At 36.7% G+C, this 16,446-nt stretch overlaps 1 protein-coding gene across 1 annotated transcript; it reads left to right on the top strand.

Moving 5' to 3' along the window:
- Nucleotides 1-323: 323 nt before the first annotated feature.
- On the top strand, nt 324-12,706 carry LOC107581596 (metalloproteinase inhibitor 2-like). Its single transcript, XM_016267224.1, has 4 exons — nt 324-728; nt 10,971-11,071; nt 11,163-11,274; nt 12,210-12,706. Exons 1-4 carry the CDS (start codon nt 602-604, stop codon nt 12,398-12,400), a joined length of 531 nt encoding a protein of 176 aa, XP_016122710.1. The 5' UTR covers nt 324-601; the 3' UTR covers nt 12,401-12,706.
- Nucleotides 12,707-16,446: the final 3,740 nt, after the last annotated feature.

Here is a 16,446-nt window from a genome sequence, read left to right as displayed (position 1 = left end):
ACGGTGCATAAACACAAGCACGTGTCTTTAACATGTAAAAAAAAAAGGTATGCCATAAAATCATTTAGGATAGATTTGATTCAATACTTGTGTATATTTATATAAAACTCTGTCCTGACAGACACGTGTCTTTAACATGTAAAAAAAAAAAAGATATGCCATAAAATCATTTAGGATAGATTTGATTCAATACTTGTGTATATTTATATAAAACTCTGTCCTGACAGAAAGAGTGAAAGAAATCTTCTGAAGATCTTCATGAAGCGCCCACCTCTGGTTGAATCTGGTTTAAAGGGAGGAGTCCACGAGCAGTATGAACCTGGTCTCTCCATGAGAACACACCCATAGAAGGCAGTGGAAAAGAAAGAAGCCTGGAAAGACCATTAAAGATAGAGCAGCAGTGCACTTCCTTTATTACCAACAAGCCCGTTCGTCTCTGAGGAATTTAACAGCAGTAGTCACACTAAAACTCAGCGTGTGGCATCTCGAACGGCGGTGGACATTGTACTTTTCGGCTGTGTGAGGGACTGGGATCATTGTTGACATCGCAGAAGATCGTCTGCCTCCCTCTAATTTTGCTGTCAGGTATTAAAGTGAAGCAATGAAGAGTGTCAGGAGCTGTATTGGCACACTTGTGGTGCTGGTACTGTTTCGGGTGGGAGAGATCGCAGAAGCGTGCAGTTGTTCCCCCGTCCATCCTCAACAGGCGTTCTGCAATGCTGATGTTGGTAAGTGCGTGTCAACAATCTCAACGATGCTACGCCACAATGCAAAATTGCTACTATAGCGAGTTTACTGCAAATGCATCATCATTAGAGCTAATGCGTCTTTACACCACAAAGGCTGCATGTATATTGTTTAATGCCGCACAAATGTAAAGTAATTATTATTAGAGAAACCTGAAACTACACGTATATCATCTGTCTTGACAACAACAAAGTTCAAGGCTGCTCTGATGCTGCTTTGTAGATGAAATGCAGCATCACAACCACCGGGGCTGAGGTTGGTATTTTATTAGCCTACGTCTTTACAAACCCAAAATGCCACATAAAAGCAGCACTAAAACATGCCAACTCTGACCCACCTCTGGATCAGAGGCTGCTCTAATGCTGCTTTACTTCTGTAAATGAAATGCAGCATCAGAGTAGCCTTACAATTTGAAGTATATTATTATCTTGAATTGTATTAAATATTTATTTGTAATTATATATTTTTTATATGATTATTATTATATTTAATTGTTATTTATAATTCTTTGTAATTCAATTATTCAGATCTTTATTTATATTATTACAAATTTCATAATGTAACATTTATTCCGCAACTGTAATTCTAGTGTAAATACATTTATGCTGTCTGAGTAACTGAACAGCACTGAATCAGTCTATGCACATTCAGGGACATCTAGACCTTGTTTTCAAGTCCAGATCTGTGAGGTTTTGGGTTTCCACTAGATTTTTCTCTCCTTGAGCTTTTAAAGTCTGTTGTTCAGAATGCATTCCAAAGCTCAGAATGTTTGTTTGTCTGCAAAACCACTGAAAAAAAAATAATTAATTAATCATACAATAAGAGGACAGCTGGGAAATGTATGTTGATCAGAATTAGTAGGAATGAATCGAATCTATTTTTTAAGCAGCCAGTGGAAACTTGTTTTCCGCCACTGAATAAAAAAGGTTATTGTGAATTTTCACAAGATATAAACTCACAAATCTGAAAAATAAAGTCAACGTTTATATCCCTTACATCTCGCAATTCTGACTTTATAACATACAACTGCAGGTTATAAAGCCAGAATTGTGAGATAGAAATTATGTCAGAAAATGTCCGAATTGTGAGCTGACTTTTTTTCCTCAGAAATAAAGTTAGAATTGCGAGATCCCACAGTTCTGACTTTATAACTTTCTTTATACTTTATAATCTCGCAATTGCGAGTTTATATCTCACAATTCTGAGAAAAAAAGTCAGAATTCTGAGATGAAAAGTCACCATCTTTTATTTTTATTATTCCGTGGTGGAAACAAGCTTCCATAAAATTGTGAGGTCAACATGAAATCTAAGTTGACTCTGTATAATTTCTTAATGCATGTTCCTGATCTTATTGTGAATGATTCACTTGTGCATGTGTAATTCCAAAGAAAAATTCCTGTTTACATAATTTTCAGTCAATTACTGATGGATAAAATCAAGTCTAGTCCTACACTAAATATTAGGGATGCATCACTATTAAAAATATAGATACAGATAAGCCGATAATCATTTTCATGCTTTGGCCAACAGCTAATAAAGTGTCTTTTATTTCAATTAAAAAGTAAAACACTAAAAACGATAACAGTTTTAAATACTACAAGTGAATATAGGAATCACACCATTATAACGTACAGTATGAAATATCAGTCACCATTTTGAGACTTGCTAAAGATTAAGTTTAAGTGAGCATTAATTGTCAGTTAAGTAAAATGTGAGTATACCAATACTGATAAAAAAAATAAAAAAAAAATTCTCCCGTATCAGCTAAAAGCCAATATGGTACAGAGATACAGTATATTCTGTTTCAGTGGCGTGCACTCACAGACCTCTGAAGTGGCATTACGAGGGCACAATCGTGGTGTTTTGCATGGAAATGTGTCAAATCATACAAATAAAATGAGTTACGATTCATGTTGACTCTACAGGATTACCTTGAGGATTGTAAATGCCTCATTTTATACTGTATAAACTGCCTAACTAAAGGCCCAATCTGTTCAAAATATGTATCTGAGCCAAATGTCATGAGCTGGAATCGTAGTCACGCCTGATCCCTTTTGGCAAACTGTCTAGTGACAAGCCTGGTGTCATGAGGGAAGTGAATAGACTGTAAGGGTCACAAGGGTCAGAGGAGAGCAGGCCAGGGTGTGGTGCTGAACATTCCTGAATACAGATGTGGTGAGGATTTCTTTGGTGGAGGTTGAGGAAGTTATAAATTGTAAAAAAAAAAAAAAAAAAAAAAAAAAAAGAGGAATTACCAGTGCAGGATGCCAAATGTACAAACATTTCTCAGAGGTAGCCCTTTGAAAAGCTTTAGTGTGCCCAAAAGCCTTGTAGCAGGACCAGAGACTGCAGTACTTGGAGGCACGAAAACAATGCTGGTCATTCATTGAGTAACAAGGGAACAATAATGTGAAGGAGCAGACAGACTGCAAAAGTGTCCTAAAGTTTTAAGATTTGTGTGTCGTGTCTAGCCATACCGATAAACTATGCTGTTCAGACAGCCTAGACAACCTAAATTATTTAGCCACACACTTTTTAGTGAGTAATACTTAATTTAGTGGGTGGTTTTATTGGTGTAACATTAACTAAATAACATAAATAGTAACATAAAACACCCTAAAATAACTGAAAAAAGCAAGAAACAAAACTGCTTAAAATATAATAATCTGATGTAACACAGGAGCAGTTTTTCACAGTAAGTTTTCTTACTCACAAAAAAACATTAAATCATTTACTGTAAAAGTAATATAAATAAACTAAATGTGATATAAATTTATAGTGTAAATGTAATTCATACTTCCATAAACCATACAGTTTACGGTAAAAAAATAAATTCAACTCATGTAATATAACAACATCAAATTTTTACTGTATGTGGTAACTTCAATTAACATGTTTTTACAGAAAACTATTTAAAAAAGAATGTGAAAATTTTGAATAATCTAAAGAACCTTTTTTTCCCCCACAATAAAGAACCTCTTGTGCAATGGAAAGTTTTCATGGATGTTAAAGTTTCTTCATGGAACCATAGATGCCAATAACCTTTATGTTTAAGAGTTAGCATTTTTTATGTAAAAATTCCAAGCATTATTTCCAGTGTACCATTTGTTGCTTTGACCTGATTCAATGATGTGCCTCAAGTGAGCAAGGTTATTTTGGTTATTCAATTCAAACATACCTCGTTCTCAAGTAGAACATTGCTGCTTTGATGTCATAACCAAACCAATCAGTTCCACCTGTTTCACAGAATAAAGATCTAGTCTGGAAACTGTCGTCTTCACTGGCTCAGTGACATATGACAGAGCTCATTGCCACATTTAATAGCCCCAGACAGTAGCAATAAACATCGGAGAAGATCTCACACTGCTTTTCTTTGAGTCTACTGAAGGTTAAACCACATTTGAGCCTTGTTTGCAGGTCCAAGCCAAGCACTTAGTTTCTTTTGGTAATAAAGAAAGAGAAAAGTAGTTATCAAGAACAGATTGTTAGCTGGAAAGTTTCTAAAAATACATAAATATTAGGGGTATATTTCACGGGCAAGGAAATTAGGAAATTACATCGCCCCCTTTGCCAAGTGCATTCCAAACGACTACAGAATGGCACGCACGTGCCCTGCTCACTCCAAAGTCCCCACTCCAAGGGGATAGGAATGATCACTTCCATTTGGAATTTGCCTGGTGAACCGATCGGTACACGATACGCGTACCGTTACACCTCTAATAAATATGTAAGCCAGTTCCAGGAAATCTTCACCCTCCCACTGGCATGATATGCTCATTGCAATCACCTTGTGCATCACATGATTCATTTTCAATGATGTTTGTTCACCTGAACCTCATCAAAAAACATCCAAATGTGAAATCTTTCCCCACATGTGTTTTGATAAAAACTGGGAAATGAATGGCATTTAAATGCAGTCAGCAAACCTCACACAAACCAGTCTTTCTCCACATCCTGCTGTGTCCGCTCTGCCTGTTTATATACCCAGGCCTGAAGCAGTGGGCAGCATCCAACTGTCAGTTATCCAGCTCTGACCTTTTCCATGTTGGTAAACCTCAGAGTCTTAGAACATTTGCACTGGCTTTCTTGAACAAGCATTGACAATGATGTGCATAAATCCAGCAAATTCTGTCTTTTGTGCATCTTTTCATTTTTACAGTATGAAACATGAAATGAAAGTCTTTGAAATACCAAACAAATCATTGGTCAGTGTGTTAAACTACAGTGTACACTTGTCCCATCTACAGTGCGAAGCATTACCAAACACTGAGAATGAAGTAATCAGAAATTGAATCAGAAATGATGGTACAATATAAACATATTGATTTATAGTCATTGATTTTAAAAGTATAAAAACAATATTGAGAAAAATTTAAAATATACAGAAAATATATAAATAATTTGAAAGCACACAATTTTCAGTGCTGAGTTCTTATGCCACAATTCTGTTAACAGAAACTCTGATTGGTAGAATTCTTTTCATGATTTTTAGCAGTAGAATTTAAATTACTTTTTTTAAATGCAAGTAAAAAGCTAAAATCTTCTAGAGAAGCATATGCTGTTGCTTAAAACCTCAGAGCTCCTGGAACATTTATATATTATTGTTAAAAGGCAGTTAATCTGAGAAAAAGAATGGGAGTTTACTTCAGTAGCCAGGCTGTTGTGCTCTATTACAGTGATGAATTGTGTCAGGAGTTCAAACAGAAAGAAATTAATTCAAAGAAACCGCACGCAGAGTGGAAGCAAAACAGGTCCATTTTCCTGTTCAGTTTTTACCCCTGTGGTGTAGGAGAGCTAATTTACACAATTACTTGCCATGTGGCTGGTCCATATTTATTTATTTTTACATTTTTGTAAAGCATACATTGTAATGTATAATGCTTGGTAAGAATCTTACCATTATTTCTATGAAATTATTAAAATTTCTGTCATGTGCATGGAGGAACGTTATCATGCAGGAAAACAATTAATGCAGATGATTGCTGCATTCTGTTTAAAACATTTGGTTCCTTGATATTAAATTCTTAAGTAAAATTTTCCATATTTTTAGGAAAACTTTTGAGGTTTGTCCTTATGATGTTTAAAAGGTAAAGACAACCAAATGGCCTCTGAAACTAAAAATAATATTGTATTTGATACTTGTGAGGTGGAATACATTTTGGTTGGTAAGGTAGGAGTAGAAGAGGAGTTCGGGGACTTTTGGTGCAGTGGTCTGCCTGGGCTCCGCGCTGGTCATGATTGCTAAAAGCTGTGCAGGCATATGGAAACTCAGGATGTGGCTAGTATTTGTGGTGGGTATATTTTCATGGAAACTATGACATTTTGATTATGATATGTGCATATGTAAGAGAGTGTGTAAGTCATCCGTAGATGGAGCAGGCATTGTGGGATATACATGATTATCGGGCAATAGGAATGTGGGTCAGGCAGGAAAAATGAAGCAGTGGGAATGAAGCTGAAGACAGATACTGCAGAACATCACTCTATGATCCCTCTGATGCTTTAATTATTAAATCTCAAAGAAAAAATATAAAGCTAAAGCTATCAGGATCCCACACTGAAAGCTTCCTTACATTTTTATATGATCAAATTTAGTATGTTTATGCTGGTGCTGACCGTTCGCTCAAGAAGTTTTTTTTTCTTGGCTAAAAATTATCAGCATGAAAACATCAGACTGACCTGATATGAAAGACCTAGACAAGCATAGAAGTTTTAGATGAGGCTGGAGCTGTTGCGTTACATCTGGGGTGGGCAGCTGGACATGTCAGGAAACAAATCATAAAAAAGATATATTTTAATGTGCAAAAACATTAGTCACAATGCAAAGTTTTAGAAATGTGGAGTCAAATTGCATTTAATAAAAAGTTGTATTTATATAGGTTGCTGAATGTTGTTCCAAACTTGACTTTATTTCTTCTGTGCAACACAAAATATATTCTGAAGAATGTCTATTCATTGAAAGTCAAAGAGATTTAAAACAACACTGGCCACTGACTTTCATTTAATGGACAAAAAAATCCAAAATATCTTCTTTTGTGTTCTGTAGAACGAAGAAAGTCATACAGTTTTGAATAACATAAGCATGAATAAATGATGACAGAATTTTCCCTTAATAGGTTCTTGACCATGACTCTTACACATCTGTCACTTAAATAGCCAGTAGTCAATTACTGCAAAATGTACCATCTAATCTAAGCTGAAACTTACAGACTTGCTATGGGGTCATCCGTCTTTTTAAATTAGCCACATCACTGGGTTGTACTCTTAAGTTGCATGATGTTGGTAACAGAACGCTCTCTCAAACTAATGAGTGACGTCTGCAGAGTCAGGCAGTAGCCACTGCTGCTCACTGCGGGATGCTCTCTGAAGTTGTTTGAGAATTGCTTGATTGCTTCACCAGGAGAAGCGAGGCCTCCTTGTCCTCAAAACTTTTTTAGCCTAGCGTCTGGAATTTTAGGTGCAAAACAACTAGTGTTGTGGCTTGACCTACTTTAACACTGGAACCACGATAAATTGGTTTTAGAATAAGACTATATTGATGTTTAGTTCTGGCACAGTGTTATCATGCTCCATAGCTCAGGACCCAGAAAGGCCTGACATACACAGAAAAGCATGCAACTTGAACTGGAGGAGGAGGGGGGCTATCGTTAACTTTAAGAGCAATGAAGCCTTCATATTTGCGTCTTTTCCAGCCCATAAAGTGAACCCATGGGTGTATAATAATGGCTGTGTGTGTGTGCTTTTTCTAGTTATTTTATGTCCCTGCATCCTATATCCACGGGCTCATATTTTCCATGGTGAGCAAGTGCCTCAAAAACTGCAAACTTTACACTTTGTTTTTCCATTTCTATCTCTGACTCTCCTGTGATATAATTGATCTATTTTTCATCCTCACATTTGAAAGAATAGTTCTGTGACTGTCGTCATTTACTCACCCTCATGTCTTTTGAAACACATTTGATGTGTTTCCGTGGAGCACAAAAGAACATATTTATAGCTGAATATCCAAGCTACTCTTTCCTATACAATTAAAATAAATGGTGACCACTGCGGTCAAGCAATATTTTCAGTTTATGATGCTTTTATCATGCTTTTTTGGAGCTTGACAGCCCCTGGTCCCCATCCACTTTCATTATATGAAAGAGACATAAAGGTAACATCCTTCAAAACGTTTCCTTTTGTGTTCCACGAAAAGAAATAAAGACAAAGTTTTGTAATGAGATGAGGAAATGATGACAGAATTTTCAATTTAGCGTGAACTATCCCTTGAACTAACCTCAATTAGCCCTGAGAGTTTAAGTAGCAAGTCTAATTCAACTTGTAAAAATCTAGTTTGTCTCATAAACTGTGCTTCATTTGTATCTCCATTTCATTGCAGCGTTTGCTGTCCATTTGTTTCCTTGTTTAATAAGCAACCATATAAGTCAGAAAATGAATATTCATCTGGTCATTATTGCAAAATACACCACTTCAGAATGACCTAATCACCCTGTCAGTGATTTTGCAATAATGGCAGTTGATTGCATGCATAGTACTTTACATATAATGTAAAGACACTTCTAAATTTTTCTGTCTGGAATAGGAATAGTTCACCCAAAAATGAAATTCTGTTATTAACTTACATTCACATTGTTTCAAACCTGTATGACCTTTTGTGGAACACAAAAGAAGACATTTTGATAAATGTTGTGTTTTTTTGTCAATATACCCAAAGTTGATGGGGTCGAATGTTGTTTTGGACTGTTTTGCAAAAATCAGAAATCTCACATGATCTTTGACTGATGCTCAACTTCCCATCCAGCTTTTTCCCCTCACCAGTCAATAACATATACAATTTATTCTGCTTAACAGACAAACACTAAAGCATGAAATCATTGTTTAAGTTCTGCTCTGCTAGTTTAAGCAGCAGAGTTTGTATTAATGTGATACACAGTTTATATTCGAAGGTTTGCAGCTGTTTATTCTTCTGTTAAAGTAAAGCTGACTGTATGAGGACGACACGGCTGAAGTTTAGGGTTGTGGAGGGTGATAGATTGAATGATAGAGATGCTTCTTTTCATCCATTTAAGTTCCATTCTATGTTTCCGTGCAGTACTTCAGTGAAAAAATAACAGCCATTTAAAAACGATTTAGGAAAATAAGGGTGAGTATAAAAGGCAAGAGAATGAATGAGTCAGCGCAAGGTTGTCATGTGTTAGCTTCTCTAGAGGAGGCGTGTCTGGCGCATGTTGGCTGACCTGACAAAGAGAGTTAAAGAAATGCTGGACAGCTGCAAATGCTCAACTTGCAGGAAATGGGATTTGGGTTTGGGGGCATGACTCTCTTTAAATGAGAGAGACCTCTCGCTGGTGTTTAGACAAGGCCTCAGATGAGAGGTGGCAGGGAGAAAGTACAGTACAAGAGCCTTTTCATCTTTTTATGATGACGTGACTTAATCTCTACAGCCCTTGTGCTGTAGCTTGTATATTTTACTGAGTCCAAGTAGTGGTGGAAAAACATTGAGAAGATTACACACACTTAGAAAAAAATATTCTTTGGCTGAACTTAATTTAGTTGTTGACAGTGGTTTTTAAACTTTGGATATGGGTTTTCTTAACATTGAATTAAACTGAAACTGCACTGGAAACATAACTGAATTGAGTAAAACAATAAAATGACACATGTCAAACTAACCCAACTGAATCTCTTGCAGTTAAAGTATAGCTAAGAACAGTGCATGTTAGCATGATAAATGCAGTTTTTTACCAACCTAAGCTCAAGCTCACCACAATGGTAACCCAAAACACCAACATAACAGAAACATTTCTCTATTCCAAAATAACAATAAAACCTCCTATTTCTCATCTTGTTAAAAACAATTCAAATGACACTTAAATACAACTTGTACTCACCCCATTCATTCCTGTGCAAGGTGTGCTGGGAATTGGAAATCCCCTGCTTTGTTTTAGCAATGCTGCGCTAACAGAAATGACACATTTAGTCCCAAGAAGGCAAGTCAGGCCATCTTGGAAACGCCCCATGCAAGTTCAGCTCCTGTCTCTTATCTACTTAAAGGGGTCATATGATGTTGCTAAAAAGAACATTATTGGTGTAATGAAATGTGTTTAATGCGATTTAAGGTTCAAAAAACACATTATTTTCCACATACTGTACATTATTGTTTCTCCTTTATACCCTGCCTTTCTGAAACGCTTTTTACAAGGTCATCGGTCTGAAAAGCAAGGTGTGCTCTGATTGGCCAGCTATCCAGTGCATTGTGATTGGCCGAATACCTCAAGCGTGTGACAGAAATGTTACGCCCCTTACCATATTGTGATGCCTTGTCCCAGCCGGAGCGACGAGACAAAAACATTAAAACCCATTATAAACGAGGCATTTATTGCATCCAGTAGGGACATAATTATGGATTATAATGACTTATACTGTCTTTTTACGCACTTTATTGCATTGCGCCGCGTAAACATAAAACTATGTCTGCATTTGTGATCGGAAAAATGGCAAACTACAAACGCTACTCTACACTGCTCAAAACTCGCGTTTGAATCATCAGTGGCAAATTCTTTAATAAAAAAAAAATTTTCAAACAAAGTAGTTTCGCTTTCACAACGAAACACAGCGCCTTCACGACATGGTGGCGATGGCAACAACAATACTACAGCAAGAATAAAAGTTACGCCTTTTTTCTTTGCGTGAACGTTTGGGCAGCGTTACGTAAATCTTCCCACATCGTGACGTAGACGTGGGGGCGAGTTAGAACAAGCCGTTTTAGTAGGGCGTGGTTGACTCTTAATTTTATAAAGAATATTTCTTTGGATTTGAGACTTAAGTCTTTGCAACTTTACAGATCTTCTTTATGCACCAAGAGCTTGTAACACTCCAAAGAGAAAGGAAAAATGAAATCGCATCATATGACCCCTTTAAATTGAGAAAAACCGAAATCTTTGGAAATATATGATGTATAATATTGGAGTGAACTTCAGATTAATTAAATATCCAAGTTGTTATTTAAGAAAAATTCACATTTCATTTTAAGTTGATTAAACTTAAAATTTTATGGCACCATGAAACTTCCAACTTTATTTACACCTCACAAAGTTTTCTTACCTTTTTTTATTTGTTTATTTGATTTATGTAATGATGTATGTATGTGTATATATATATATATATGTTTTTTTTGCAGTTAGTTCATGAAATTAACATTTTCATTATTCTTTTCCCTGCAGTAATCAGGGCCAAAGTGGTTGGAAAAAAAGAAGTGGATTCTGGGAATGATATTTATGGGAACCCCATCAAGCGGATCCAATATGAGATTAAGCAGATCAAGGTGAGGGATGAAGATGACAACTGTTATTCAGATCTAACCTATAATGAAAATGTCTTGCATTGAATAAAACAAGAGATTCTGCTTTCCTCAGATGTTCAAAGGCCCGGATCGCCACATTGACGTGATCTTCACCGCGCCCACATCTGCAGTGTGTGGGGTGACGAATTTGGACACTAACGGCAAGAAGGAGTACCTCATCTCAGGTAAAAAAAAGAAAAAATTGACATTTCTCTGCAGCTGTTGTTTTTGGTCAAATAAATGTACAGTCTAACCACACAATGCTATTGGTTACTGCCTTCACAGCAAAGCACTTGCCAGTTGGCTCATGCTTCACTCAAGGCGATCCGTTTTTAGACAGGACATTAGTTTACAAACTATGACTTATTGATGTACAATGTGCTGAATTTACAGCTGGGTTTCAGTATTCTTCTCTTCTCTCTAATGAACTTGCTGAGCAGGCAACTCTGAAGGGAAAAAACACAGAATATAAAAGAACGTCAAAAGATGAACACAGACAACTTCTGGTTTCCCCATCTCAGACCATTCCAGCAGAGCCCAAATTACAGAGTTGACAAGGCAGAGGTCTGTGGAGGGTAGCAATTGCCTTTAAAGCTGAAGTTTTAGAGGAGGAGGGGAGGTAAAATAATGAAAGAGCTGATCCTGTAGTGCGGAGTAACTGCTGAGGTTGTGTTTTCAAGGCACACGTTCCCTTCTCCACACTGAGTAGACACTACCCAGGTTTCAGATTGTAACCAGAGCAGACCTTCAGAAACCTTCGCTTTGGGCAAAAATAGAAACCATCTTGAGGTTGTTTATGTCATTGTATTTGTATGTTCCCTCCCATTTTGTGAAGTCCCAAATTGTGGTTAGCTACTCATATTCTCCACCATCAGGGTTCAAGCTTTTGCATGTAGCGTTTTTCACCAAATCTGCACTTTGACTCTCCAGTGACCTCCATAACGTGGTTCAGTCATAATACAGAACAATAGGTGACTAACCGAAGGGTTCGGTTTATAAACGTGGCGACTTGTTATTGTGTTCTCGTGCTGTTATTTTGTCTGTTGGGCCTCGTTGTGTCTGTGACTATCAGATGTTCGCAGACGGTTCAGATTGTTTTGTCTGCACATTGTGTTTCCAGGCAAGGCGGAGGCCAACGGCAAGATGCACGTGACTCTGTGTGATCTCATCATGCCCTGGGAATCCATGAGTGCCACCCAGAAGAAGAGCCTCAGTCAGCGCTATCAGATGGGGTGTGACTGCAAGGTGAGTTTATTTCTCCTGTGTACACATAATAATCATTACTGTGCAACATACTGTCAACATGGTTAGTGCACAATTCAGAATTTAAAGAATGGGCTTTCTTTCTTTCTTTCCTTCCATGCATTTATCTATGAATCAATCCATCCATCGATCTGAGTAATTATCTGTCTATTCATTCTTCTATCCATCCATCCATCCATTTGTTATGCGTCCATCATTCATCCATCCATCCATCCAGGTATCTGTGTAATTATGTCTTTCTTTCCATCCGTCCATTTGTCTATCCATCCATCCATCCATATATTAGGCCTATAAAAGTTTTCCTGTTCATATAGTGCATAAAGTGTGGAATATATCACACTTTGTTTTTGCATTTGAAGAACTACATCATTTGGGTACTCAATACTTGCACTAGTTATACTACAAAATAGTGTAGAATAGAGCAAAAGTATTCAGAAACACACTTATAGAGACTTTGGGTTGGACTCGTAAAGGTACAATATGTAAGATTTCCATATTAAATATCCAAAAACTACTTGCACAGTGTTATATATTTTATGCAGTTGTGTATTTATGTTATTCAAAAAGTTCCCAAGTATTTGTAAATCCAGAGAAATTCCAGTTTTAAATAATGACTCATCCCTGGTCATTGTCACCGATCAATGATGTAATATCTGCATATCCTCAGTTTCCACTTGTAGAAACTATGGCAACACACAGACACAAATGCTGCTGTACAGTTAAACTAAATCCATATCGGCTGTCGTGAATAAAATGCAAATGAAATAAAGTGTTGACCGCAGCATTGCGCCATGATTTTTTATGCGTTTTTACAGTGTTGCGCATTATAACCAATCACACACGAGTCTGTTGAGCTTATGAATGCAATGGCCAATCAGAGGCGTTCAGATGAGTTTTTGTTCAGTGCACGGCACTCGCTCATTGAATTCAGCTCTCACGTGAATTCTCTCATCATAAACAACAAAGTGCAGATGTACGTATGATGTAAGAGATTCATTAATAAAACCGTGTATAGACAGCTTTACTAATTATAAGGGGTAAAGTATAGGCAAAGGTATGCTTTGCTTTAAGCAAAGGTATACTTTGCTTAAACTCGTGCTAGACTTAAGTCAGTCATAATGTTCTTTGACAGTGTAAATGTTCTTTGCTTGCATTCTCTGTATAATTTATTCGCTGTTTGAATAACTATGGAAGGTACAGGTAATAAAAAATTTATTCATTACCTCATCCGTGAACATCCTCCTTCATAGCTTCATCAAACTTTGCCTTTGTAATTGTTTTGAAAATGCGACCTCTAGTGGCGAAAACTTACATATTGTACCTTTAAAGGAACACTCCACTATTTTTGAAAACTCCCCTAGAGTTAAACTGTTAATAAAACCGTGTATAGACAGCTTTACTAATTATAAGGGGTAAAGTATAGGCAAAGGTATGCTTTGCTTTAAGCAAAGGTATACTTTGCTTAAACTCGTTAATGCATCACAATCATTGTATAAAATCAGCACCGAGATCATTTGTATTGACAAAGGGAGCATTCTTATGGGTAATTGTTCAATTCATGCCTTTCTATTTTGGCTATCAGTGTTCCAGCATAAATGTACGAAGCTTTTTTTTTTGCCTAAGTGTGATTTAAATTAAGATTTTTGTTTCAATATCCTCACTTCTTTCTTCATATCAGAAGCATTGTCATAAACAAGCTTGAACTCTTACGAATAGTCTATATAAATCTACAAGTTTAATGTTTAATATGCATCGAGCTATAACTGCTTAAACTGCTTTGTATGAATTATTGAATTTTAATGGCGTAAGTTAAATGATTTTGTTTCCACGTTTCTACTTTTTTAAAAATGTGTTATTACCTTTGATTTATATGATCATTGTGTTATTTTTACCAGTCTTTGTCTTTCTCTTTTATGATTTGCTGAAAAGAGCAGGAATGTGAGACCTAGTGTCTGAACCACATGATAAAAGTTGTGGTAGAAGAACCAGACTATGCATGTCTTTGATGCTTTGTTTAATTCCCATGTGGATGTTCACTTGATGGATAAATATACAGTATTACCAAATAAAACATTAAACTACATCAGCTTGTCCTATTATGATTTTTAAATCTATGAAAAAATAATAAACATATTTTTATATTTCTGTAATATAAAAATATTACGCATATTCATATTATACATATTATAACATATGTGACCCTGGACCACAAAACCAGTCATAAGTCATGAATTTTTTTGAAATTGAGATTCATGCATCATCTGAAAGCTGAATAAATAAGTTTTCCATTGATGTATGGTTTGTTATGATAGGACAATATTTGGTCAAGATACAACTATTTGAAAATCTGGAATCTTAGGGAGCAAAAAAATCAAAATATTGAGAAAATCGCCTTTTAAAGGGGTCATATGATGCTGCTAAAAAGAACATTATTTTGTGTATTTGGTGTAATGAAATGTGTTTATGCGGTTTAAGGTTAAAAAAAACATTATTTTCCACATACTGTACATTATTGTTTCTCCTCTATGCCCCGCCTTTCTGAAACGCGTCGATTTTTACAAAGCTCATCAAGAGGTGTGCTCTGATTGGCCAGCTATCCAGTGCGTTGTGATTGGCCGAATACCTCAAGTGTGTGACGGAAATGTTACACCCCTACCACACTGTGATGCCTTGTCCCGGCCGGACCGTAACATAAAACCATGTCTGCATCTGTGATCGGAGAAATGACAAACAACAAGTGCTACTCTACACTGCCCAAAAAACTCATGTTTGAATCGTCAGTGGCAAATTCTTTCACAACGAAACAGCGTCACACACCGTGGCCTTGAGTGAGCCACGGCCTAGAGTATGCGGAGGCCGGCTTGAGTGAGCAGAGGCGGGCGGACTTGAGAACGGCACGGCCGGCGGATTCGACGAAGGAGCGTCCGGCGGGCTTGCGGCAACCACATGTGACGACCCCGGGCTGGACTCCGCTTCGTCCACGGTGAAAGCTGATCCGGCGATCCACAGTGCGAAGTTGAAGTATTTCCTCAGCGACCAGCACGGATCAGCTCCAGGCATGACGAAGCGGATATCGTCCTCTTTTAGAAGGCCAAACAAACTTTCTTTGTGTGAACATTTGGGCGGTGTTATGCAAATCTTCCCACATAGCGACGTAGACATGTGGGGGCATGTTAGAACGAGCCGTTTTAGGTAGGCGTGGTTGAATCTCAACTTTTATAAAGAATATCTCTTTGGATTTGAGACTTTAGTCTTTGCAACTTTACAGATCTTCTTTATGCACCAAGAAAAATTTTATCGCATCATATGACCCCTTTAACGGTGTCCAAATTAAGTTCTTAGCAATGCATATTACTAATCAAAAATTAAGTTTTAATATATTTACAGTAGGAAATTTGCTAAGTATATTCATGGAACATGATTTTTGGCATAAAAGAAAAATCAATAATTTTGACCCATACAATATATTTTTGGCTATTGCTACAAATATACCCCAGCGACTTAAGACTGGTTTTGTGGTCCAGGGTCACATATATATAAAATTTTACTTTATTGAATCTAATACATATATCCTGTGTATATTTCAGCATATTTGATGTCCGAAAAAAGTGTCTTCTGGTCGCTTTATAGTATATTTTATCCCATTAGTGTGACTATTTGACAGAAGTGCTGCATATTTACCCTACAAAACTTTAATGATTAGATACTGCCCTCAAGTGGCAGAAATTAATATTGAGCGCGCAGTTATACATAAAATAAACACAAGCTCCACTTTGGTTCAACTCTCATGAGTTATCACAGACCAGGGGTTTATTTCATCATCTCATAATGATGAAAAGAAGTACATAGCTCAGACAGTTCACAGTGAGGGCAATCCATGGACCCAATTAGTGCCATGAATTTTTATTTTATTTAAGACACTAACCATGAAATACTCTTTCAAACTGATGTTTACTAGACTGTACTTTCCCCCACTTTATGCTTGTAACTGGTATTTAAAACGTAAACATTTATGATCTGACTGTATATCCTGAACGTCTGACAGTTTAAGAAAAACCCGATAAAATGATTTCACTGATGGCTTTAGGAGGCTA

The sequence above is a fragment of the Sinocyclocheilus grahami genome, unplaced genomic scaffold, assembly GCF_001515645.1.
Source record: "Sinocyclocheilus grahami isolate Dianchi unplaced genomic scaffold, SAMN03320097.WGS_v1.1 scaffold36.1, whole genome shotgun sequence".
Classification (NCBI taxonomy): Eukaryota; Metazoa; Chordata; class Actinopteri; order Cypriniformes; family Cyprinidae; genus Sinocyclocheilus; species Sinocyclocheilus grahami.
Note: the sequence above shows the minus strand (reverse complement) of the source record. Positions and strands in the feature narration are given on the sequence as shown.